Source organism: Lampris incognitus, chromosome 19 (assembly GCF_029633865.1).
Source record: "Lampris incognitus isolate fLamInc1 chromosome 19, fLamInc1.hap2, whole genome shotgun sequence".
NCBI classification, from domain to species: Eukaryota; Metazoa; Chordata; class Actinopteri; order Lampriformes; family Lampridae; genus Lampris; species Lampris incognitus.
This window is the reverse complement of record NC_079229.1, coordinates 26823327-26847469: the sequence shown is the minus strand read 5'-3', so window position 1 is coordinate 26847469 and position 24143 is coordinate 26823327. Positions and strand designations below refer to the sequence as shown.

At 42.6% G+C, this 24143-nt stretch overlaps 1 protein-coding gene across 1 annotated transcript in view; it reads right to left on the bottom strand.

Moving 5' to 3' along the window:
- Positions 1-24143, bottom strand: part of myom1b (myomesin 1b) — a 35007-nt gene that overhangs the window by 1243 nt on the left and 9621 nt on the right. The window contains exons 7-35 of the mRNA XM_056299287.1: positions 22474-22515; positions 21208-21369; positions 20390-20551; positions 17179-17320; positions 16569-16768; positions 15436-15489; positions 15220-15344; positions 14696-14879; positions 14317-14491; positions 13795-13916; positions 9668-9864; positions 9422-9548; positions 7871-8055; positions 7665-7779; positions 7307-7463; positions 7120-7226; positions 6787-6831; positions 6525-6661; positions 5409-5553; positions 4967-5026; positions 4779-4846; positions 3682-3795; positions 2601-2688; positions 2485-2523; positions 2270-2375; positions 1748-1911; positions 860-896; positions 447-469; positions 222-277 (exon numbers count right to left, since the gene is read on the bottom strand). Of these exons, the coding sequence (XP_056155262.1) occupies positions 222-277; positions 447-469; positions 860-896; positions 1748-1911; positions 2270-2375; positions 2485-2523; positions 2601-2688; positions 3682-3795; positions 4779-4846; positions 4967-5026; positions 5409-5553; positions 6525-6661; positions 6787-6831; positions 7120-7226; positions 7307-7463; positions 7665-7779; positions 7871-8055; positions 9422-9548; positions 9668-9864; positions 13795-13916; positions 14317-14491; positions 14696-14879; positions 15220-15344; positions 15436-15489; positions 16569-16768; positions 17179-17320; positions 20390-20551; positions 21208-21369; positions 22474-22515 (3338 nt within the window). The remainder of the gene's footprint in view (positions 1-221; positions 278-446; positions 470-859; positions 897-1747; positions 1912-2269; positions 2376-2484; positions 2524-2600; positions 2689-3681; positions 3796-4778; positions 4847-4966; positions 5027-5408; positions 5554-6524; positions 6662-6786; positions 6832-7119; positions 7227-7306; positions 7464-7664; positions 7780-7870; positions 8056-9421; positions 9549-9667; positions 9865-13794; positions 13917-14316; positions 14492-14695; positions 14880-15219; positions 15345-15435; positions 15490-16568; positions 16769-17178; positions 17321-20389; positions 20552-21207; positions 21370-22473; positions 22516-24143) is intronic.

The following is a 24143-nucleotide window of genomic DNA, read 5'->3' as shown; positions in this document are numbered from 1 at the left end:
CGACTTAAAATGAGTGAGGCGTGGCTACCATTTCATGGCCTGAGGTCATTGATCGTAAATGACTGGTTTCCAGGTAAATATCACCCAGTCAGCGCCTTCATGTTCCACTGATTTCATTTAAGGTTTCTGGCTAAGTTTTTTTTCATCTGGTTTGGGCATTTTCCCTTACTGTCCAGAAGAGAGAGAAGTTGATAATATCATAGCAAGCTGAGACAGTTTACCTTGCCCTCCTGTATTGTGACCACATCAGGCAGGCCTCCCGCTACACGAGCGCGGTCTGAAAGAAACAACAGTAACTGAGCACATCTCCTCTGTTATGTAAACAGGATATGCAGACAAGCCTTAACACACAATCCAATATCACCACTAGTCACAGACGGAAAAGCGAGGTGGGAGCTATCATAGTAAACACCAGTGAGCCCGTGAAAATAAACAGCCACACTTACTTCTCTCTGCGATGGCAGCAGCTCTGAAAAGGTCAGTAAAATAAAGAGGGATTAATTAGAGTGAGGGAGGAGGTCTAATTTTACATGATGTGCATTTCATAGCTTCTCTCAAAATTAGGGGGAATGCTACCTATGAGAACTCTGTGAATGCATAGACAACACAGCCAGTTAAGACTGGACCAACAGCAATACGACTGTGAGATAAAAACTGATGTGGAAAACACTGACACGTTTGAAATGCATGTGACTTTATCTTTACTTTATGAATGTAGGATGATGTAGAGGCAACAAAAGGTGATTGCTCTGCCATAATGTGGAAAGACACTTAATAATTCAAGTGTAAAGGTTTTCATGAGATGGATCCTAGATGACCCAAAGGGTGAAACAGGGTTTCCGGATGATGACTAACTTACTTGAGTCTCTGGAACTCTGCGAAAGCGTCATCAAATGCTGAAGAAAGGAGAAAAAAAAGGGAAATAAGTAAACAATACAGGCCCAGAAAAGATGAATCAGTTCATCTGGACACAAGGACATGAACCTTAATAATAATAATAATAATAAATCAATCTTATATAGCACTTTTCTTATACTCAAAGTTGCTTTACAGTAAACGGGGTGAAACAAGACAACAGATAAACATAGCAAAAACATACAGGGATGGATGGGAAGGGGGGCTACGAGAGGGAGAAGCAGCAGCCACACACGACGCCAGCAGTACTCTCCGACTTAAACAGACACAAAAGGGCAAGAAAAACAAAAAACAACAACACTGTAGATGTTGATTTTCTGTAGGGGTTTACTCCCGCAGCCTATTCCTCTCCCGAGGTATCCACTAGGCAGTGGCACTATTTAACCCATAGCTGGGGGCTGGTTCGTGGACATCAGGGAATATCCACACACCGGTGGGCCTGCGTACTACACATCTAGGGGCCAGACCTCCTCCGAGTCCCTTGTAGTTCAGCCAGGGTCCAAGGTGTACCCAGTTATCGTGTGTCGCCACGAGGAGGCACTACATAGGCATTGCTGTTGGAGAGGCTATGTACTGGCAGGGAGAGACTTACGCACTTGGCTCTCCTGTTTGCATTTCTGCTAGCCAGCGGTGAAGGTTGAGAGTGACACATGACAGGCACAGAACACTACACCAACACACTAGACGCATCACACCAACACGACACAAGAATGTCCGACACACAGTTCAAGTTTGATTCTACACCTGGATCATTGAGCATGCATCCAGAATGCAGTCATTGTGTTGACCTGCGAGGAATTAGATTTGGATTCAGATAAGCGGATGGTCTCACCCTGTCCGGCCAGCTCGACGGTCCTCCTCAAACCGTCCTTTCCGTCATGGAACTCAATGGCATATTTGCCCCTGTCTTTCTCTGTGGGCTCTTTGATCTGCAGCCACAGCTGTTCTCCCACCACGCCGCTCTTAATGCGGTCGGAGAAGGCGATGGCTGAGTCCCTGTTGGCGGGGAGAATGCAGAAAGAGACCAGTGACTTATTACAATAGGAATGCTTCCAAGAACATATATTTACGGTCCGCTCAAGCTGGGTGTTATATTTGGCTGAAGTGGTCCTCAAAAGGTCAAGGGTTAAGTGGTAAATACTAGGTGTAATCATAATGCCTACTCTTACACTTAAAAATAGAGTATAAGTAAAAGTATAGAAATCAATGTCAAGCGCTTTTCAAAATGAGCATCACTATGTCTCGTGTACAAGAGAGTGGATGCAGCCTGGTGTGAAGCGGAAACACATTGGTGCACAAACCAAAACACCCAAACACACTGTCCTGTATGCGTTAGTGTTTACAGAGAACACACTTGTAATGCCAGGTCACTTGGAGTAATTCGTTGTAGTAGCTGACAAAGGTGTAGAGTCGGATGCCCTCGTCTGTGCTCGTGATCTTCAGAGGAGTTGAGGAATTGGCTGGAACAAACCAATGGGAAGGACCATTAAAAAGGCTTTTTTAGGTTACAGAAGAAAAAAAACTATGCGGTACTTTAAACATCAAAAGCAAGGTGAATCTTACTCTTACCGATAACACTAAAAACTTCGTTCATCAAGTCTTTGAAACCTGTAAAAGAGAAAGCGTGATTACTTTCTAGACATCTGTTGCGTTTCAGGGGAGATGGCGTTCCACACCGGGATTACCTTGATCTGTCAGATTCAGCGTGGAGGTGTCTTTTCCTCTGTCGTCCTTGAGTACAACCTCATAAACACCCGAGTCTTTCTTGGAAATCTAGAAGACGGGGTGACAGTGACATAATCACCACCAGTGCCAAACGCCAGCACCACTTTGTAATGGAATATGATTTGTGCTCAACTGAAAAGGCAAGCTTTTCGTTCCTGCTTCGGGTGCTGCAGGACACACACATAAATTTGACAGAAAAGCAAAAAAGCTTAAACAAACAAACAAACAAACAAATGGTAAAAAAAAAAAAAGCACTCTCAGGCAAAACAGCAAAACCAGCCTATCACTTATGGTGACAACAGATAACTGATCCCAACTTTTAGCGTCCTCCAGATTACGTCGTCGGCTTTGTCGGCTACTTCTGCACCAGCGGCTGCAGGGGAGCCGCGCTGAAATGGAACATATGTGACATGTTTATATGCCACACCCTGGAGGCTAGCGTGTCACATTACGCCACTATGACACACACTCACGGACAGCACACTGGCATGACGATGGTGTTTAAGGCAACGAATGGGAATGAGACGATTGAACATAAATATGAAGAGAGAACAGGTTAAATCAGAAGGAGACATACACATGGACACAGTGAATGTGGTCTTTAAAATAAGGTGTAAATGTATTCACGTTTTGCTTATGGCACTGTTAGGCTGAATCATATGAGATATGAAACTTGATTATAGGGTGAGTAATTGTTAATTCCATTGAAACATAAAATCTTGCAGAGAATTTAACCCTTCTTGAGACTGCCGGTGTGGTATAAGGTGTGAAATGAAAACGCTCCAACAACTCCCTCGGGTTCAATTTCATGTCAACTTACACCAACAACATATCTTGTGAGCCAAAGAATCAGAGGAAGGAAGCCCAAGATGTGTGAAGAGCCCAAACAGTTTAGGTAGTGTGGACGGATATAAATAGATATATACAAGAACAGTGCAGTTTACAGTTACACAAATGAATTCACTGTGACAATTGTACAGTATAAATATATACATGGATATACACAAATACACAGGTTTCACCTTATCCTCAATCCCTCACCTGGGCAATCTCCAGCTTCAGCACCCCCTCAGTGAAGCTAAGATGCTCGTCAGCCTTGATTTCACGTCCATCTTTGTACCAAAGTGCAGCAGTCTCCTTCTTGATGTTGCCAACCTTTAGAGAAGGGATGAAGAGGAGAGTTATGTTAATAAATGTGCGCAACAGCATGGGCAGAAAAAAATCAGTCAGGAAGATCTTGCTGACTGCTGAACTGGTTGGCATCAGCCATGTGTTAACCACTAACATGTGATAAATACCAACCACAAGCCTTGTATTACTAACAAGTATTAACCGCTATACGACACTCAGTCTACACTCAGTCCCACTCACTACGCTCTGCCAATGAAAGGTGCCTGGCACTTCTGCCACAACGGGGCCCTAAGTCACAAGCCAGACTCTTCTCTTCTGGAGTTCCCCGATGGTGGAACGAGTTACCAAACTCCACTCGATCTGCTAAGTCCCTCTCTGTCTATAAAGAAAGACTCAGATCTTTCTCAAACACCTCCCACACCTGATGGTATAAAAAAAAAAAACATTCGCTTCTATGCACCTTTGCCTTTGTGCACTGCTTGTTGACACCTATGTCCTATCAGACTTAAACCTAGTTTTTTTTTGGACACTTACTTGCGTTGTCGCCTCCTGACTAGAGCCTTGCTTGTGTTGTATTAACTCTCAGATGTACGTCACTTTGGATAAAAAGTGTCTGCTAGATGAAATTGTAAACTGTAAACCACTAACCACCAGTCATGTGATAACCACTGACTATACACCAATTACAATCGTCCTTGCTCAGGGGCAGGTTATCAGTTTGTGCTGCTTATGTGTGTCTATGCTGCTACTGTTATGCATGCTTTGCTGCAGCCCAACCACCTCCACCCCACCTGCCACCTATCTGGGTCTTCGTCTGTGTACTGGATGAGGGATTATGCTCCATGTTAATGATAGACTCGAGTGCACTCGAGGCGCAGTCTGCGCACGCAAACAGATCCATTCATTGCCAATGCTAAAAGTCATACTGTGTTGGCATATTTTCAAATACATGAGTTGTCTTGACTGACATGTCTTCATCACAACTCCACCGCAATGAGACCTCTCACCTTGCATTTCAGAATAACACAGCATTCTGGGGTCACTTCATAGCTCAAGTACTCAACAAAGTGAGGGCCTGTAGAAAAACAGTCAAAAGAGCTTTAGGTCAATACACTGACAATTAACATCAAATATAGTACAAGGAAAAGGTATTTCGTAATAACACAGCAGCTGTAACCGAGGTCCGGTCTGATACCTTGCTTTCTGAACCATTCTTTCCTCTGGAATTCTGATTCTTTCTGAAGCTCCTTGAACACTGGAGAAGGAAATACAGTTGGGAACATTTAACTACATAGAAATACCACAACATTGGGATGCTGAAATACTGAATGGCTTGTTCTTTTCCACTTTGTTTAGAAAGACTTTACTGCCCCCTACTGTTACATAATAACACATTGTCTGACCTCTAAATCATGTAAATTGAAAGTAAATTGAACCACAACACAACATCCCTACTCATACTATATAGCAAGAGTCTATTTTATAAACATTTTACTTCAAAATGGTCTAGTTTTACACATTTGAGAACAGTCGATCTGTTTGTGATAAGATATGACACAGAGAAGACAGGGGCCAAACTGAAATATACACCAGGCCAGCAGTATGCAGTCATACGTAGTAGCCATATCATAACATACCATCTCCAATCAGAACCAAGCTGGACTGGTTGGTGGCTTTGCCATCCTGCAGCTGGAAGGTGAAGGTTCCCTCATCCTCCGCTGTCAGACACTCCATTGTCATCTCAATCACACCAGTGTTCTTGTCAAAGTTCATTTTGTATTTCTGCAAAGACAAGAACGACACATAAACTTTACAGCCTCATCTTAATCTACCGCGAAAACATTTGGCACATTGAAAAAGAAGTGATGTACACAGACATGCCTGTTGCATCCTGAATACAAATAATTTCTGATTTATACTACGTTGACGTTATTCACGTCCAAACAGCAGAGCCACAACCCCTCTTGTGTCATAGACTTAAAAAAGCCTTTCTTTCAATAGGTTTGTCATGCTACCAAGCCCATAATAATGTATAATGCCCCTTGGTTTCTGAACCAAAGGCCAAAATGGCGTACACAAACTAAAATGGTCTTAACTACTTAACACTTCAGAATATATGCAAAATAATAGCCTTTCATAAAAGGTAAAACTTTGTAGTTTGTTCCTTAAGTGTCAGATTTAACCCAGGGATCACTGAAATTGAGCTGCAGAAGCTTAAAACACAGTGTTAACTGAATTTGTCTTTGCTGAAAGCAGAAATCGTTATTTGAATAAACATGAATTTCTTTGGCTTTGTGTCTTGAGCCTAAGACTCAATGGAGCTATTGTCACAAATCTTATCATTTGCCTCTTTAAATGTGATTATATCGTATTAACATATGAACATTTTACATTGTTATCATGGATATATGCAGGCAGGTCTCAGCCTCCATATGGCCATATTGTGCCCAGTGATGTTAAGGGCCTTTTGGAGTGTGCAAGACAACATATTTTTTGGCTTCTTAGGGGGCTGATGTGTTTGATAAGGTTAAAAAAAAATCCTCATCTTTCTATTGAGTTTATTCTGTTTCTTTTCCAGCATGTTCACATGTCAAAAGGCTTGGACCTGTGTACTCCTGTCTTTGGTTTCCTGTCATTTTGGTGCCCTAAGGACTTAAACGTACTCCCCCTGAGCTCATTATTTAGTGGCTCTGCATGGGTAACAGCATCAGGTAAATGCTCGAAATAAAAGCAAATAAATGATTCTCACTGACCTCTCCCTGCGAGAGAACGTTATCGTTGAACACATAGTCGACTTTGCCGTTGGCTGAGATCTTCTCCGCCTGCAGCCAGAAGCGAACTCGGCCTTTCTCCTGAAGCTCAACGGCCAGCTCCGTCTTCAGGGGAATAACTAGAGACAGAAGGGAATGGAAGAATAAGAACAAAAACAGCAAAAAAGAAAAAAAGAAAAAAAAGCTCTAGTTTATGCCAGAACTCAAATAAATGGGTAATGACATGTGATGCAAGGATACTCACTGGGGAATTTGTGATCATGACTCATTGCCAACAACTTTTTCAACTCTGCAAAGATAGATTAAATGATTAAATGAATGTTGACGGGTCCAAAGAGTAAAAAGGGAAGTTATTCATCTTCATAGCTTTTTTTATATTCCTTTTTTTTGGGGGGGGGGGGGGTATTTCAATTCAACCACTTCCTCTGAAACAATATATTCTGCAAAAAGCTGGATCAAATTAGCTTGTTAATGATTAAAGTATGCTCGATAATGAGTTTAACTCTTCTGGTGCCAATCTCTTTGTAGAGGCTGGAGTCACATTTTTCAGATTGTCTGTACAGACGGCATTACTCACCGTCCTCTGAGAGAGTATAGCTGGAAGAAGCACCATCAGTGTGCGTGACTATGCAAGAATAAATAGCAATATCATCCTCCCCAGGGGTGTTGAAAATGGCCTTGGACCTGTGGGGAAAACCACATCGTTAACCTGGGTGATAAGAATGCTAAATGGAGTGAGACTGAATAGTTTGACGCGATCTCACTTGGTTCCCTTGGTCTCTACAGTCATACGAGACGTGTCTGTGATTTCCTCGTAGTTCTTGGACCACACAAATTTGGAGTCTGGGGTCAGGTCTGAGCACTCAAAGTTCATGGAAATCACACCGTCATCATCAACATCCACAACTATCTCCTTGGTGCCTGAAACACAAGGAAAGTGGCAGTAAAACTTGAATTTGAGTCATACAGGGCAACTCAATATGTAAACGACTCCTTTTGGCAAAGAAAGGAAAAATAAAAATCTAAAAGCAATGATGATGATAAAAACAGCAACCTCAGTTATCACTGATTCAATCAACACAACTACTAACAGACAGACTTTCTGAAACAGCAATTTCCTACCCGGTTTGGTCTGGGCCAGGGTTGGCTCCGTGGGCTCAGAGGCATTTCCCACGCCAGCCTTATTTTGTGCACGCACACGGAACACATACGTCTCTGCTTCCTTCAGATTCTTTATCTATCGGCAATGCAAAATTACACATTTTGGATGTCACACCGAAGATCACCACTTACAAAAATGTGCTGCTCAAACACTGAGGGGAGTTTACCTTCATGTACTTCTTGTCAGTTGCTTTGGTGTTGACTCCCCTCCATGCCTCCTCCGGTGCGTGTGCTTCCTTGATATCAATGTAGAACCCGTTGACTTCGTCCCGGCCCTGGTACACAGGTGGTTTCCACAGCAACACCATCGAGTCACTGCGCACCTCTGTAATCTGCAGGTCATGGGGAGGTCCTACAGACGCCCATCAGCAAGAGAGCAGGTAGTTGGAAACACATAGGGACTTTGCAGGTAAATTATGATAAATGCTTAAGACTCTATACCAATAAATTCTTGGTATATTGGAAAAGATGGTTATTGTAGCTAAACATAGCAGGAGTGGGAAAGGAAAATAGTTTTTTTAAATGATTGTGTATACTGACTGAATCACATAAATGATAATGCATTATTTATCCCCTTAACACATCTACGCAATATATCTTTATGCATTTTTGCATGTATGTATCCATAAGTATACTCCAGTATACTCAGATGTACATATGTGTACATCTCAACTCTTTAATATGTACGCAGGAATATATATGTATATACAATGGTGTATTGCAAGCCCGGGCCTAAGTTGAACCCCCCCCCCACTGGATGTAAGCGCATCAGGGATTTTTTTTAAAAATGCATTTAAAAACAAAGTTGTTTTTTTTAACTACGGTTACAGTGTGGCGGCTCTTAGAAACAGCGGTATAAATTGGTTGGAAAGCTCACCAGCGACATCTGTTGGTTAAAATGTGAACACACTATAGGAAAACGAGCAGAGCGCAAAAAATTTGAGAATTTAATTACATTTCTTTTGTTGTTGTTGAAAACGAAGCATTCCAAGACTGTACATTGTAAGATTCTTTGTGAGCCTCTGCAACAGTTGTTGAATTCTTTTTAAATGTGTGTTGACTTACTTATAACACATTACATAGTCATGTTTTCAAATCTCCAGTCAGCTTTTTGCAGACTCAGTGTAGAGGCCTACGGAATCTGTGTTATAACTTTTTTTTTTGGGCATTTTCCGCCTCTATTAGATAGCGATAGTCGAGAAAGACAGTAAAGGCAGGGGAGAGAGGGGGGACGACACGCAGCAAAGGGCCCGGGTCGGACCCGAACACAGGCCGCCGTGGCGAGGACTCAGCACCACAGGCCCACGCTCCACCAGGTAAGCCACCAGGGTGCCCAATAGCTTTTTCAAATTCTCAATTCTGCAGTTCTGTTATCACAGAAACTATAGGGCCCTACCTTAATGCTGCCATTGGTCTGTCACTGGCCCGTGCCGGGCCCCCGTCAAAATAGACACTTGCCATCCGGCCTAACAACTTTTCTGGGGGGAACCCTGTATATATACATATATATGTATGTGTGTGTGTGTGTGTGTGTGTGTGTGTGTGTGTGTGTGTGTGTGTGTGTGAGATAAATGCTAACATATGGAACTGATGAGTGTTGTAACATTTTGCAAATACAACAAAAACAGTGTTCTGAAGTGAAGTTTTAGTTAAACTGTGACATCTTCTTTGCAAAAACTCAGAATTTATAAAAGACAAGAGATGTTGCTATTACCCACCGGGCACCGCAATGGTCCACTCCTCACAGAGGAAGGTCTTACTAGGCAGTGACGGGATGCCCACACCTGCCATGTTGGCTGCTCGCACCTGGAACTGATACTTCCTGTTCTCCTTCAGGTCTGACACCTGGAGGGAAAGAAGCAGACATGAAGAGAGGGCTTACTTTTTTTCCAAAAATAAGGATAAATTGAACAGATGGTACTGAAAATTTGCATTAAGAGTATATCATGACATGGTTAACTCACTCTATAGGCCCTCTCGCTGACAGATTTGATGTTCGCCTCGTGCCACTTCCCCGGCACTCCATCAACCACCTCGCGGTAATCCACAAAGTAACCTGTGATGTCAGCGCCACCAATGAAGGTTGGCTGCTTCCACCCCAGCACCATGGAGTCACGCACACACTCCAGAACAGAGATGCCATAGGGCGGTGCAGGGGACGCTGAGGTAGAAGAGAACTCATTTTAACACCGTGCTATCTCAACCGAGACAGCAAACTGCGGTAATGGCAAACTGAAGCTGTATGATAGTAATAGCAACAAGATGCATTTAATGATCCCCAAAGAGAAATTCTCTTTTTTTTATGTGGGGCCCATCCAGGTCAGGTAGTGTAAGGTTGGCTACAGAGCTGGTGGGAATGTATTAGCTCCATGGCACTTCAGCTGACATAGGGGCTTAAAACTCTAATTGAATTGCATTACAAGTGTTATTATTATTATTATTGCTGTTCTTATGTATTGCTGATATTTTACTTTACACTTAGCTTCAGTGTTCCATTACTTAATGCTTTTCCTTTCAATGCAAGTAGCTGCCACATTATTAGTTTCCTTGCACACCTGATCAGTTGCAAAGCTCTTATATTGAGATCAAGACGTCGTGATCAAGCCACTTACACAAGTGCACCATTAACCTTTTATGTTGAGCTGTATCATTGCCAGCCATTTGGATATTAATTCTACATGGGTCAAATGGTCTCATATTTGGTATAATCCAAAATGATGAAAATATATTCTTGAAATGGTCTACAGAGATGATTCAAACGGTCGGCTCTCTCACTGGGGTGTCTCACCGGGGTGGTATTACGTAGTGTTATTTAATTGGCCTGTCAAAAACGTGCATTTGATATTCCCCTCTCCCATTTAGGGCCAAGGGGGGCTGCTCAAACGATCCAAGTCTTAAGAGGCTCACAGGCACCACCAAAAAAGGTCTCAGGTCACATGTGTCCAGTTCTTTGCTGTGATTGGATGACCCACTCCGCAAGGACAGGCTGTGATCGGCTGGCCCTGGCTGTGTCGGATTTCTATGTTTGTTAAAGTGCTCCGAGTATAAACTGTGATGGTGGTTGGGGGGTGGGGGTGGGAGAGGGGGTCTAAACAGCCAGCAGTAGTTGAGAGTTCATGGAACAAATGCACCCCCCTTTGCATATGTATGACACAGCCCTGTGATAGTGGTAACCAGCCAAATATCTGTCAGGCGTGACTATGTTGAGTTAAACCTTGATAGCCTGTGGTGCACAATGACTTACCTCTGGAAAAACAGCTCTACAAGTACAGCACCTCATACACAGCACAGTGTATTTTATTACCCACATCCTGCATACATTTATACTTCCTGTGAATACGAAAGTAGAATCTCGCTGAACTTGTGTTTTATGTGCATCTTTTTATCTTGTTAAACAAGAAAAAAATAATCATGTGCTGACTGGACAGTTTGGGGAAGGAAATATCGTGTAAAAATAAATACCATCTAAAGCGGGGGGAAAAAAGAGCTCAATCTTGGATTCGGTGAAAATAGTTGACGTCTCTGACCGGTGCTCACCTGCCGAGTCTCTCCTGGGCCTCTCTCTCTCCCGTTCAGCAGAAGCATCTACAGTGAACTTACGTGTCACAGGAGCTGTACCTACAACCCGGTCCTTAGACCCACCGCTGGCTGGGGCACGGTCTAAGTCTGTGACAGTAGTGTCAGTAAGCGGGTCAGATAATGACACAGGCTCTAAGCCCAGGTCAGGGGCCCTGGTCACACTGCCTCTTTTGCCCCCTTTGCTTTTACCCTCCATGGGCGAGGGCTCTGAGGGGCCTAAGCTAGTTGCCTGGGCTGAGGCCCAACATCCAGCCCCGGCCCTGGCCCCGGCCCCTGCCCTGGGTACAGTGTCAGTCTGAGCTTTGCACTTTTGCGTGTGAGGCGGGGACTGGACAGTTTCATGCGTGCCCGTCCAGTGTGGCCTGTGCGTGGTTAGTCCGCCCTCATTACCCCCCGGCCCCATCTCCGGCAACACACCGTGAGGAATGCCGCCCCCTACAGGAGTTAGCAGAGAGAAGCAAAGGCAGCTATTTAACACAGGCAGATGATTCATTCACAAAAAACAGCTAAAATCTGTGGTATAACGTTCGAAGACTAAGAAGGACAAGCAGAAAAAAGACTACAGAAAACATAATCTTATAAATTTACTTATCAAATTCAGTAAAAATGTCTTCATCTGTCTGAGAGTAAAAAATGAAGACAAGATGATCAAAAAGTAACATCTGAGGACATTAGTAGGCTTCATTTTGGTTAATAAGAAAGGGCAGCTATGCCAAAAATGGACAGCAAGTGTGTGTGTGTGTGTGTGTGTGTGTGTGTGTGTGTGTGTGTGTGTGTGTGTGTGTGTTTGGCTTCGCACAAGCCCTTATGGAGAAAAAAAAACACCTGATACTTAATAATAATGTCAATGGATTTCAGCACATCTGTGACTTGTCAGTTATCACCTCCGAAACATTTAAAAAGCTGAAGTAATTGTTACTGGAAGATGATGATCTACAAATTTGATTGCTATTACTTCTACTTACTGTAATGATAAAAATATGAAAACACATATGCTAAAATAACCAGACTTGCGGAAGAAGCCCTCCAGAGCTCAATTTGAAGTGTGAAAACACCCTAAGTTTCTGCCCGCTGACGTCAAGCTACCTCGAAACCTCTGATACTCAAGCATCAACTGGGTGGGACAGGAAGTGCAGAAGGGCTGGAAATTTCAACCAAAAAAGGGCAGCACAGCTACATTGTTTTTCTATTGAAAAATTCTTTCTTTTTAAATGATCTTGGCCAATTATGCCCAGTACTGATATAGTTCATCAAGCAGAAGTCATTGCAGACATGTTTATAATGCAAAAAATACAATTTTAATTGGACTCTAAGACAGAAACAGTTTTGAGTTTATTTACTTGTTTCTTGAGAGTTACGTGTACACTGGATATTGGCACTTGTGACTGACTGTTCTAACTTGGAAATGCATTGACATTACAATTAAGTGTGTCGGATAAGGAAAAAGAGACCATCCAAGCTAGGCAATGTATGAGTGATGTCTCCATGCTGAAATACAGAATGAAACAACTGTTGGGATGCAGAGGTTAATAGGATGCAGGTCCCATGCAGGTTGGACACATTAGAACAGAAACATCGCTCTGCTTTGCATGGGTCTATCTACTTATAGCAAATGTCATAGATATATGTTTCACTTTTTACTCAATCAAACAGATAACTTATACCATTCAACAATACAAAACATATGTAGGAGGAATTTTATTGAAGTGATGTTCTTGTGATTGACATGCAGATCAGAGCGACTCATCTGTTGGGTTAGAAATCCCAGATGCTAGGCTATAGGATAAACAGAGACACAATGCAGATCAGGGGGTTCTGGTGAGGGTTGGTGCAAGTACCTTTGGATGGTGGTGGTGGGAGGGGGTAGTACCTTTAGCACTGGGTAGGGGTGGGGTTGCCGACACATCGCGTGTCCGGGATAGGTGAGGGAAAATCGTTTTGGGGTGGGTGGGTGGGTGGGAGGGTAGTGGTGGTGGCATCATGAAAAGACGAACGCGAAGGCGAGCTGATTTGTAACGACCGCTGAATTGGATCACTGACCCAAGTTAGAGGAAGTCTACAAAATCCTGGCCCCCAACACCCCGCCTCGGGCTGTGCAGGGGTGGAGGTGATGGGATATGTGACTGGAGGAGTATGGTGGTGGTGGAAGGTGGGGGGAGTGGGAGCACACGACAGTGCAGAATATCACGTGACGGGGCAACAGAGTGGAACCATGGGAGAGGAGTACGTGAAAAGTGTGGATGGTACACAGAATTGAAGACATGTCTCACTGGACAGGACAGTAGAACAGTGGCCTACAATGTATTAACGTACAGTAAAATACCCTGTAAGAACACTAATGCTGACATCTTGTTCTGCACAAACCACAAGCTAGCAGGAGGTATACATATATTTCTATCCAGACAGTAGGCTCTTACTTTAAACCAAACATCTAGAGTATAAAGATATCACATGATATCCTACCACTCCTATGATCTTGTGTCAGAGTAGCTGATTTTTCCATTTTACTCACCAATAGCAGCCTTCACCTCAATAGGCTCAGACTCTTGGGAACATTCGCTGAGCCCGGCGGCGTTCACCGCCCTGACCTTGAACACATACGTCTCCCCTGTCTTCAGGCCATGACAGATGAACCTGAAAATGGGGCATACAAGGTGACACAAAAAACAAAAACTAACATGAATTTAAAGTTTTGAAAGTATGAAGTGATTGGGCCTCTGCTACCAGCACTACTTTGTAACAAACAACCCAACAAGATTAAGTGGGCCCTTTGCCATCTTTTAAATGACCAATTAAAGAACCCAAGACTATCTTAGTGAGTGAGTTTGCTGAGAGCTTCTGGTTAAAGCACATGTAAATTTTAAAAACATGGCAGGCTTGGTATGCTGTGATGTTAGCATAACAGGATAAACATAGCTGCAGTTAATAACATTAATAATGGGTCTGATTGATCAGTATTGACATCATTTCTGATGGTTTATTGGACCAACTGATCATAGGCAACGACCAACTGCATTTTTTTCCATTACTTTACCTGGTGCCCTTGACAGGCTTGTTGTTGCAGGGCTCCCAGACACCACTGCCCACAATGCTACCATCGATGTAATATCCCACCAGCTCTTTGGCTTCACGGGACGCCTCCCAGGAGATAACCACCGATGTGTCTGTGTTTCTGGTGGGAACCACACGGCCCGGGGGTGATGGGATATCTACGGACAGGAAGATGGGTTGAGAACTAAACCTTTGGGTAACATAAATACATCCAGAAAAGGTGCTGAAAATGGATTCAAATTAGATTCAAAGCTAAATAATATTGATCTGACTTGCTGAGCCACCACGACATCCCGCAGGCTTAATAATGAGTTCAACAGCGGATGCCTAGTACTTTTAATGGTGTGTGTGTATCTTCTTACCAAGCTTGTCTCCAACAGTGGTGGCCTCAGTGGGGTCTGAGGGCTCACCAACACCAGCAGAGTTGCAGCAGCGGACACGGAAGCTGTAGGATTTCCCCTCAGCGAGATCAAACAGGGCGAAGCGGGGAGACTTGACCGGGATCTCTGTGTTGACCCTTTGCCAGCTGTCTGTGTCAGAGACGCACTGAAACACCAGGAGCAGAGATTCAAGGTTCCCCCATCACAGATATTTCAAAGTATAAAGGATCAAGTAAGAAAGTGAAAGCGAGTGCTGAAAATCACAAGTTGAAATTCATAAAACAAGGGTCTTTATATATACAATATGCACGCAGTCTCTGCAAGAGGGACTAATTGTACTGATAAGAAGCTATGGACGGCAAACACATACAGATCGAGAGAATAGGTACACATTACAGGCACGCTTATGCACACTTTGTTATAGTACCAACAAACTGCTTTGTTCCTATTCTTTAAACTGTAAAGGTGAATTTGGGTAAGCAAAGGTAAATGCAAGTAAATTTGACCTTCTCCACATAGTACATGATGCCCTCATGGCCTCGTTCTCCGGGTGGCATCCAACTTAGCACCACGTAGTTCTTGGTGGCTTCCGTCACCTGTAGCTCACGGGGTCTGCCAGGTACCACGCCCTCTGGCAGGGTCAAAGGAGACACGTTAAGAGTCAGGTCTCCTTTAACACAGCATCTCAACACAATGACTTAAGTGCCCATACAAATTCCTACCAGCAGGCTCCTCCTCTGTGACAATGATTTGGCCGGTCCAGGGAGCAGAGGTACCTGAAGATGAAGAGATGAAGATTCATTTGTTCATGAATGAAATTCATGTCAGGAGTATGAATAAAGGATATGATAACAGCTGATTTAGTCCTTGATAATATCTAGGGATCAAGAAATCATGAATGGTCCAGATTTTTGTCTAAATATAACAAGAAATGGCTATAAAATAGGATAGCCATTTCATGATGAATAGGCAACCGCAGTGGCGTCCCAGCATGTCACTAGTTCCCTAATTTTGCTAATCTGTTCATTCTTCTTTGGTTGAAGATATCTTAAAGCTACAATTCTGAAGATTTACATGAAGAACAGATGTCGTTTTTTTTAATACTTTCTATTGATAATGTATGACAATAGCTAATCTAGGAATTATCCAAATCCTGAACACTTTTGTAGTTGGTCATTTTAATGGTCATTGTTGAGTGGGATTTTACCGGATATAAGAAGGATTAAAGTTTTGGCTAACAAGCAGATATGGCAGAACAATTTCGGAAGAGACCTGTGCCAACAGATGCCTAAAACTAAGGTTGACCCATGTTTTGTTGCTTGACAGATGGGATGGGATGGACAAAACAGCACTGGTGATTTTGTTTCATTTCAGATGAATTTCAGGGACTTGAAGTGGTCAAACACCAAATTATCAGTATCACTGTGAACTGAACAGAAACGGCAATCTTCTGGGATTCCTGCTTCAATAGCAATGAAATCAGCTGGTGTATTGTCGAAAATATGCATGTACACATGGTTTTTAATCACTGTAAGAATGGTCTATCTGAACAAGTCTGACAGTCTCAAACCGAAATTATCTTACCATCTTGTTTCATGAATTATTTACTTATCAAGAGATGATTTATCTTGTTCTAGAAATATTTATCTTGTTTCAAGAACTCTTACCTAATTGAAATATGTTATCCACCCAGCAGTTTATTTTGCTCATTCTGGGGATTTTCATATTTTTACATGCCAAATGTCTAAATTTTGACATGACATTTTTAGTTGTGGCATGTGGTTGAACAACACTGGATGAGTGGGGTCTCCATCACACACACACATATAAAAAAAGGTTATCCAGGTTAAAGTACCTCTCATGCGGGCGCGGTCAGCTGGGTCCATGGCAGCCACAGGTTCAGAGACGCGGGACGGGGGGCTCAGGCCACTTTTGTTGACAGCGCGCACACGGAAAGTATAAGACCTGCCCTCTACCAAACCAGTCACAGGGAACCGGGCGAACTTGACAGGGGTGTCATTGCACTGGATCCAATGTTTGGTTCCGACCTCACATCTGAACACAGAAATGAAGAAAAAACGAAAACCATATTCAAGAAATCACACACCTTTTTAAAGTAACAGGGTGAAATTGCCCCTGTCATTTAAGTCTTGTAAAAACTGACAGAAATTGTAGCTGTCAAGAGAACCTCAAATACTTGTATTAAAAGGTTTCATTTCAAGTAATGGAAGGGGCTGTTTTTACAGCTGTGTGTGGTTAAAACCGGGATCATCCTATTTCCTAAACTAACAAAGCACTCGCCTCCATTGGACCACCACATACTTAAATAGTTGTGTTATATAATCTGTGTGTGTGTGTGTGTGTGTGTGTGTGTGTGTGTGTGTGTGTGTGTGTGTGTGTGTGTGTGTGTGTGTGTGTGTGTATGTGTGTGTAGGGGGAGTATACGCTGTGGCGCCATTACCGACCTGTCCACAAAGTAGCCCAGGATGGCACTGCAACCATCGACAGCTGGCTGCTTCCAAGTGACAATGACATAGTCCTTGTTGGCATCCAGACAGCGTACATCCAGGGGGGACCCTGGGGCACCTTCCATCTCGGCATCACCATCTATTTCATTTCATTTCATTATTATTTATTCCACTCATGGTCATGCACAGCCCCAGACAGAAACAAGCAATCAAACACAAATCAATTTACACATTCCACGATTGAAAAGGAGCAGGGAGAAGAAAAATCTTATTTTACCTGCCCCTTACTCAAACATAAATAAACAACAGTCAGTCAGTTAATATTGTAACGTGCATGGATAAGAAGACACGCTGGCCGCTGGCTCGCGGGCCCGAGCCTTTAGTCGAGCGGTTAGCGACGTCTCCTGCGGTGCGGGCGACACGGGTTCGCTTCCCGGCCACGGCAGTTCATGTTGTTGCGTTGTCACCCGAATTCTTATCCATGCACGTTACAATATAATAAAGCTGGGCAAACCGGTTACGCTCGCACATGTGCGACTCACATCAACGGTTGACTCAGATCGTGCAGCAACAAGACTATACAACATTTCCAGTTTTGACTGCAGTCAAGAGGAAGTTGTTCCTTTATAACGTTCGCGTTTTTTATTTTCAAAATCCTTTTAATAACTTTTGATCATTTCGCTGCCTGATGTGAGTCAACCGTAGATGTGAGTCGTGCATGCATACGCATGCGCACTGTTGACCGGGATCAGGCAGTGCTGGTTGAGCGAGCTAGAGAGTGAAAGAAGAGAGCGAGCGACGATAACGAGAACAAACTTATTCGAAGGTTTTTAATCACCGCAACCACAAGAGGTTCTTCATCATACAGCCATAACTGCGCAAAAAACCCCCCAAAAAAACTCATAGGCCCAGAAATTTGCGAGATTAGTCTCACACACACACGTCCCCCTCAATATTTAGAAGAGGTGAATTTGTTCCCCCCCAAAAATATATCATGAATGATAATGTTAACTCCCTTGCCAAAAAAGGTAAAATAACAACACAGACAGTCGAACTACCTAAAATGTCATTCGTACTTGTTTTCCAATGATTTCATACACCCCTATGTTGGACCATACCATTTTAACCTTGCCAATGGGATTGCCGACCTCGTTGCTGTCTTGCAGTTGCTACTGACAACCAGGAGACCGGAGCATGAATGATCGTGTAAGCAAGTGTAAGTAACGTAGCTAGCCAGCTTGCTTGTCTAGCCCAGTACACCACCCTTTCTTCCCTTTGGGGTTTCCGAGTTAGATTTTCTTACGTATTTCCGGATGAATTATAGCCTTATCTAGTTTATAACTTGTGTTTGGGGTTATCAGTTCAGACCCCCTCACGAACTAGCTAGCTAGCGCTTGCTAACAGTAGTCCCTAGACGTTTATGTTAGCTTAAATGAACTTGAACTGATAATTTCGGGCACATGAGATAACATAATAGGTACATCTACAAACCAATTTGTGCCAAGGGTATTGTAATAGTTCAAATGCATCTACTACTTTCATTTCATTCACAGAGTCAAACATGAGCAAGAGGAAAGTAACAAGATATCCGATAGGCTAGCCTATCTGAAAGTTGTTTTTCTTTTACATAAATAAGACATTTCCACAATAAATTGATGTAGAAAAAGAGCAAATTGGTGCATACAAATTCACCAGAATGCAGGAAATTAAATGTGTGATGCTCAAAATTTCCAAAATGTGCCCCCCCCAATGTTCAAGTGAAACTTACTCCACTGCGCGTACACACACACACACACACACACACACACACATACACACACGTCATGGCCAGGTTTTCTGATTTCAGTCAGAATTACAGTGGTTTGGTTCAGTTATCTACAGTGTTTCTGGGTTTCCGCTGGTCGCTGAGCTGTACATCTCTGGGACTCGATGGCAGGCATGTTGCTGGACTTCAATCTGCGGTAGGTGGACAGAATTAGCCGCGGTATTCCTCTGAGTGAAAGAGGATCAGAGGCGGCTCTTAAAGAGAAACGCCACAGGGCTATGGGTATATTCATTCTTGTCCCCTATAGTAACATCAGGGTTTTGTTTACTTGTTGTGTAGAGCATTTGATCTAAGGTAGTATTCAGATCGGCAACTATTTCACCAAGTCAATATATTTCCCGAAATAATCATCTCAAAATACTGACTAACTGACTATGATTTGAATGGTTTTTTTTAAGGAAGATTAACAAAGAGGGAAAGATAGAGTGATCTCTGTGTTTAATATGTAATGTAGATGGATGGAAAAAATCCCAATGTAGTCTGCTGACAAGTTTCAAGTGGGATGTGTAAATAAAAGATCTTTCACACCTTTCAGAATGACAAACGTGGCATAAACAACTTTCACAAAGAGTTGTGATAGCGGGGGGGGGGGGGCTTAAGAGCCATCTCCACTGAATGCTCAAGCATTGTCTTGTTCTTGAAGCAGGGCCTTATCATATCCAGTTCTGTTCACAGCCAATCTTTTTCCATAGCAGAGCTCTGAATATAGCCCAGCTCGCCCATGGGCTCGAATATCCCCCATCGTGCGTACCCTGACTGTACCTGGCCTCTCCTTCACTGGCCGGCCCTGACCCAGGCCAAGGATTTATTTTCCAGCCCGCTCATACTCTGCGCATCAGAAATGACTCCGTTGTAGGGACATATGCTGCGAAAGGTCATATCATATACATGGACAACAATAATTGAGGGATGAACCTTTTCCTCCGCCTGTTATTCAAACCGCTGCCAGGTAATTGCCATTGCCCAGAGTCCCAACTAGTGACTTCCATTTTAAAAAGGCCATGCACTCACAGTGTTATCTGCTATCTAAGGATGTGGCCCGGTGACTTTGACCTTAATCGACATTTGACTGCCTGCTATGCAGAGCACAAGCCAAAGCAATGATGACACAAGTAAACAAGAGGCTGTGACCGGCTAGAGGAATACATCAATAAAATAAATACAAAGGGCGTAGTCTTAGAAGAAAACTCATTGCACACATCGTAAAGTAGCCAAACTTTAACACTAACTATAATTCCTCTTACCCGAAATGATGTTGAAACTGATTTAAAAAAAAAAAACCCTTAACTTTACAAACCAAATATCAAAAGAGGTAATGGACACAGTAAGACAGCATGCACTTAGTCTCAGCTGTTAGCAGGTAGGTAAGGCAGGGCGCCGTACCTCTGACAAAGACATAGGCAGAGTAGGTCTCATATCCGGACTTGGTGGTGACGCGCAGGGTGTACAGCCCCTCGTCCTCCTTGTTGAGGTGTGTGAGGGTTAGCGTGGCCTGGTCTCCACTCCAATGCATGTGGTGCCACTTAGAGGGAGTCAGCAGGACATCTGGAAGATGGGTATTAGATTGTGAGCATAATAATAACCGGCACGATTTCTGCCCCCCACCCCCAGTAGAAGATGAAAAAAAATACTCTGTGTAGAGAAATGCATGAGAGAAATCTGTCTATTTTACAAAACTTGCACTAATTTCATGAGGGCTCAAACTTCCTTAGTGTCCACTCTCAGGAAAAAAATGTTGGTTCACAGAATATTTCTGTGAACAAACTTGCATGTACAGTAGGATTACAATTTAAAATCCTTTGCCGAAATGTGATTTCATCATTAACAGTATAATCGAAGTACTTATCCCATCTTTAGCACCCATGAGCAAGAGTAATGAGTGGGTGTCTTCCTCAAAGGGGCTTTTTCACCTCTCCTGCACTGCAAACTAAATGAATCATCAACCAAATATCCAAATCATCACAAGTGCTCTACAGCATGATCAGATTGTATTTCACTGTTTGGTGCCCATCAGCAACGAGAGAGGCTCGTACATACAGTAGTGATGGGTGGATCGGTGGCTGGCTTAATGCATCATACAGATGACAAGTTTGGATGGGTCTTGAAAACTGAGCCAAGAAAACAACTAGCAATATCTCACACCAGTCTTCCCACACCACACAGCTACAACAGCTTCACAGCTCCAGGCTCTCCATACCTACCGTCTCTGTACCACTGCACCTCCGGCTGGTAGCGGTGCAAGGCAGGGTAGATAATGACAGTGCACCCCAGACTCATGGTTTCACCCTCCCTTCCGAAGGAGACGCCAAATGTATTGACGATGTGAGTCTGGAAGGTGATGCCATACTCTGACACCAGGCCATCTACAAAGATGGAGCAGGAGATGGAGAGAGTCAGAGATTGAATTGGCATCATGCTGACCATCATGCAACCGTTTGCGCTCACGTGGCTGAGTAGCAAGCATCGCAAATTCGGACATGTTTGATGACTGTGTTACATATGAAAGGGACAACAAGGAATTAGGCTGCAAGACAAAGTGACATGATGTGGCATTATCATGTTAAGAAGTCATTTATAAACCCAGAATAACCCAAAGTATTCTCAATCAAAAACTTTCAGACAGATGACGGATGAAGGGATGAAGAACAATTTATAAGGTGGATTTGTGAAAGAGATGACAACGCAAATGCAACACACAGTACAGACCAAAATGAGTGAATGTGAATTAACCGAGGGAACGTAGGAAACTTGCTGTCATGCACTCTATAGTGAAAGCACAATGGACATGTGTAAAACGTAAGTGGAAATTAAAAAAAGAAAAAATAAGTAATTTTCTAATAAGTTGCATATTAATGTAAAAGTACGATCAGGGTCTTTGCAGTTCTGTTTCTCTTTTTCAGTTGCACTGCAACACCACTTTGCAACAGCTAAAATCAAACACAAAATTATTTCTACAATCTACAATCAAAAATCTACTTAGTGAATAAAACTTCACCCGTGTATTCTACTTCCAAGACTCTATTTCACTACGATAGGCACACTCAACAAAGAAATAATGAGATTTAGCTCGATTTCAGATGACTAGTGCGAACTCTAAATTTCCATACAAGAGTGGTCATGCACAGACACATAGTCAGTGGATACAGCAAGTTCATCAGAAGTAAAGTTCAAACCAGATTCCAGTGGCCCTGTTACCTTCAGAACGCGCCCCTGCATTTGCCAAAGTGTCAGAAGAATAGAAGAGTTGTTAGTGCTGCAGCCCCCACAAGCCCCTCCACCACCCAGCTCCCCCACAGTCAGTCAATCATGGATGAGGACTCATCCATGTGCCCAATGTTAATCACATATGAGTCATTTCTGACAATGCCAAATGAATACATAAATGGACAAACCAAAAAAACAAAACAACAACTTTAAATTAGGAATATGTTTTTGAAAAAGAAAAAAAAATAGAAATTCAAACTTACGTCTGGGTGAAGGGAAGGACTCGTCAAATTCACCTTTGTATCCTTTAAAGAACAACAACAGATGTTATTAAAACTTTTGTTCATGCTCTCTGTGTGATTCAAAAATAATGGGCTGCAATGCATGACATGTATTTCTTGAATATATTTGACCACGTTTATGTGAGGGACAAATTCTGGATAGAGTCGTAGGTGGCATATTTCAGACAAAATTGGAAATGATGACTGTTTATGGCTTTTGTTCTGGACTGGACACAGGAAGAATGAGAAGTGGCCCAGCAAGTCAGTGAGACTCACTCGAACCTTATTACCCTCTCTGTCCATACTGTACTGTATATGTGTGTGTTTTGAAGCAGGTACAGAGAGGAGCCTAGAAAACACTGGACCTTATATCAGTCAAAGGAATCATATCTTATCCGTTTATGGCAATTCATTATCATTTCCCAGCACCTATGAAGGATGTTAATGAAGTTTCTTTAAAAAACAAAACTGAAAATCAATTTATTTTTAATAATTTCAAAGCCTCTCTGGAGAAAACACACTGTTTATGGTGGATGTAGCGCCTTTTTTAAATAACTTATTTAGATTGGCTGCCAGACTGTGACTGACAGGTGAGCTGTCCACTGATTGGGCTTATTCAAACAGTAAGTTGATGGTGATTGGTCGGAGCGTTAAATATTTCCCGGTCATGGCATCACCAGCGTTGCAATATCAGAACAGCTGGTAAAATCACCTGATTTTTAAATACGGAAACTATGGCAAAACATGACAGAATGAAGGTTTGAAACTTTGCCATCTCTGAGATCAAGTGGTACATACTGTGCTTACATAAAAAAGGGCAAAGGAACATCAGTTTATTAGGAAAGGACTCCTGCAGGAAAAACATTGGAATAGTATTTTTCACTAATTGTAAGGGAACTTTTACATGTCCTGAAATAGAAACTTTATCCAGTTTATTTGATTAACTGTATGGTTTGCAGCAGATATATTGTGCACAGTTAGAAAACACTCCTCTCGGTGTGTCCTTCCTTTCAGTGCCTATACTGTACTACAGTCCGATTCCTATGGGACCTACTTCCAAACCTTATCATAAGATCACAATAAGGTCATACAGTAAGGTAGTATAGTAATAGTGTTTTTTTTTCCAAGTTGTTTTTTTTTAATTATTGGTGGAGTTTTCTCTCATCTGAACAAGGGTCTAAGAATATGGGGTTCATGGCAGAGAATATAATGTTACTGTAAAGTCCTCTGGGATTGAATTTGGATTTAGGGCTATAGAGATGAAATGAAATTTGACTTGTTTGTAAAAACTGGTAAGCATTTACTCACAGTTATCCCAACTTTTGGAGTGAAATATGTTAATAGATTTTACACAGAAAAAAATAACTGTTAGCCAATTGGACATGAGGGTGAATGTGGTGCACTACTCCCAAACAAAAATGAGACAACACATATTTTCAGGGCACATAGATGCGAAGAACCCATAGCACTGGTCATTTATATTCCATGTGTATCAAAACACATTAGGACCATGTGCAACAACCTGTTAAAACTCTACTAGTCTTCCTCAGCGCTATGAACACAAAACATAGTGTGTAAATGGCGTGTGCTGACTCTGTGATAAACAGTCGGCACATTTGATCAACATTTCTGTCTCTGTGTCCAATACAGCC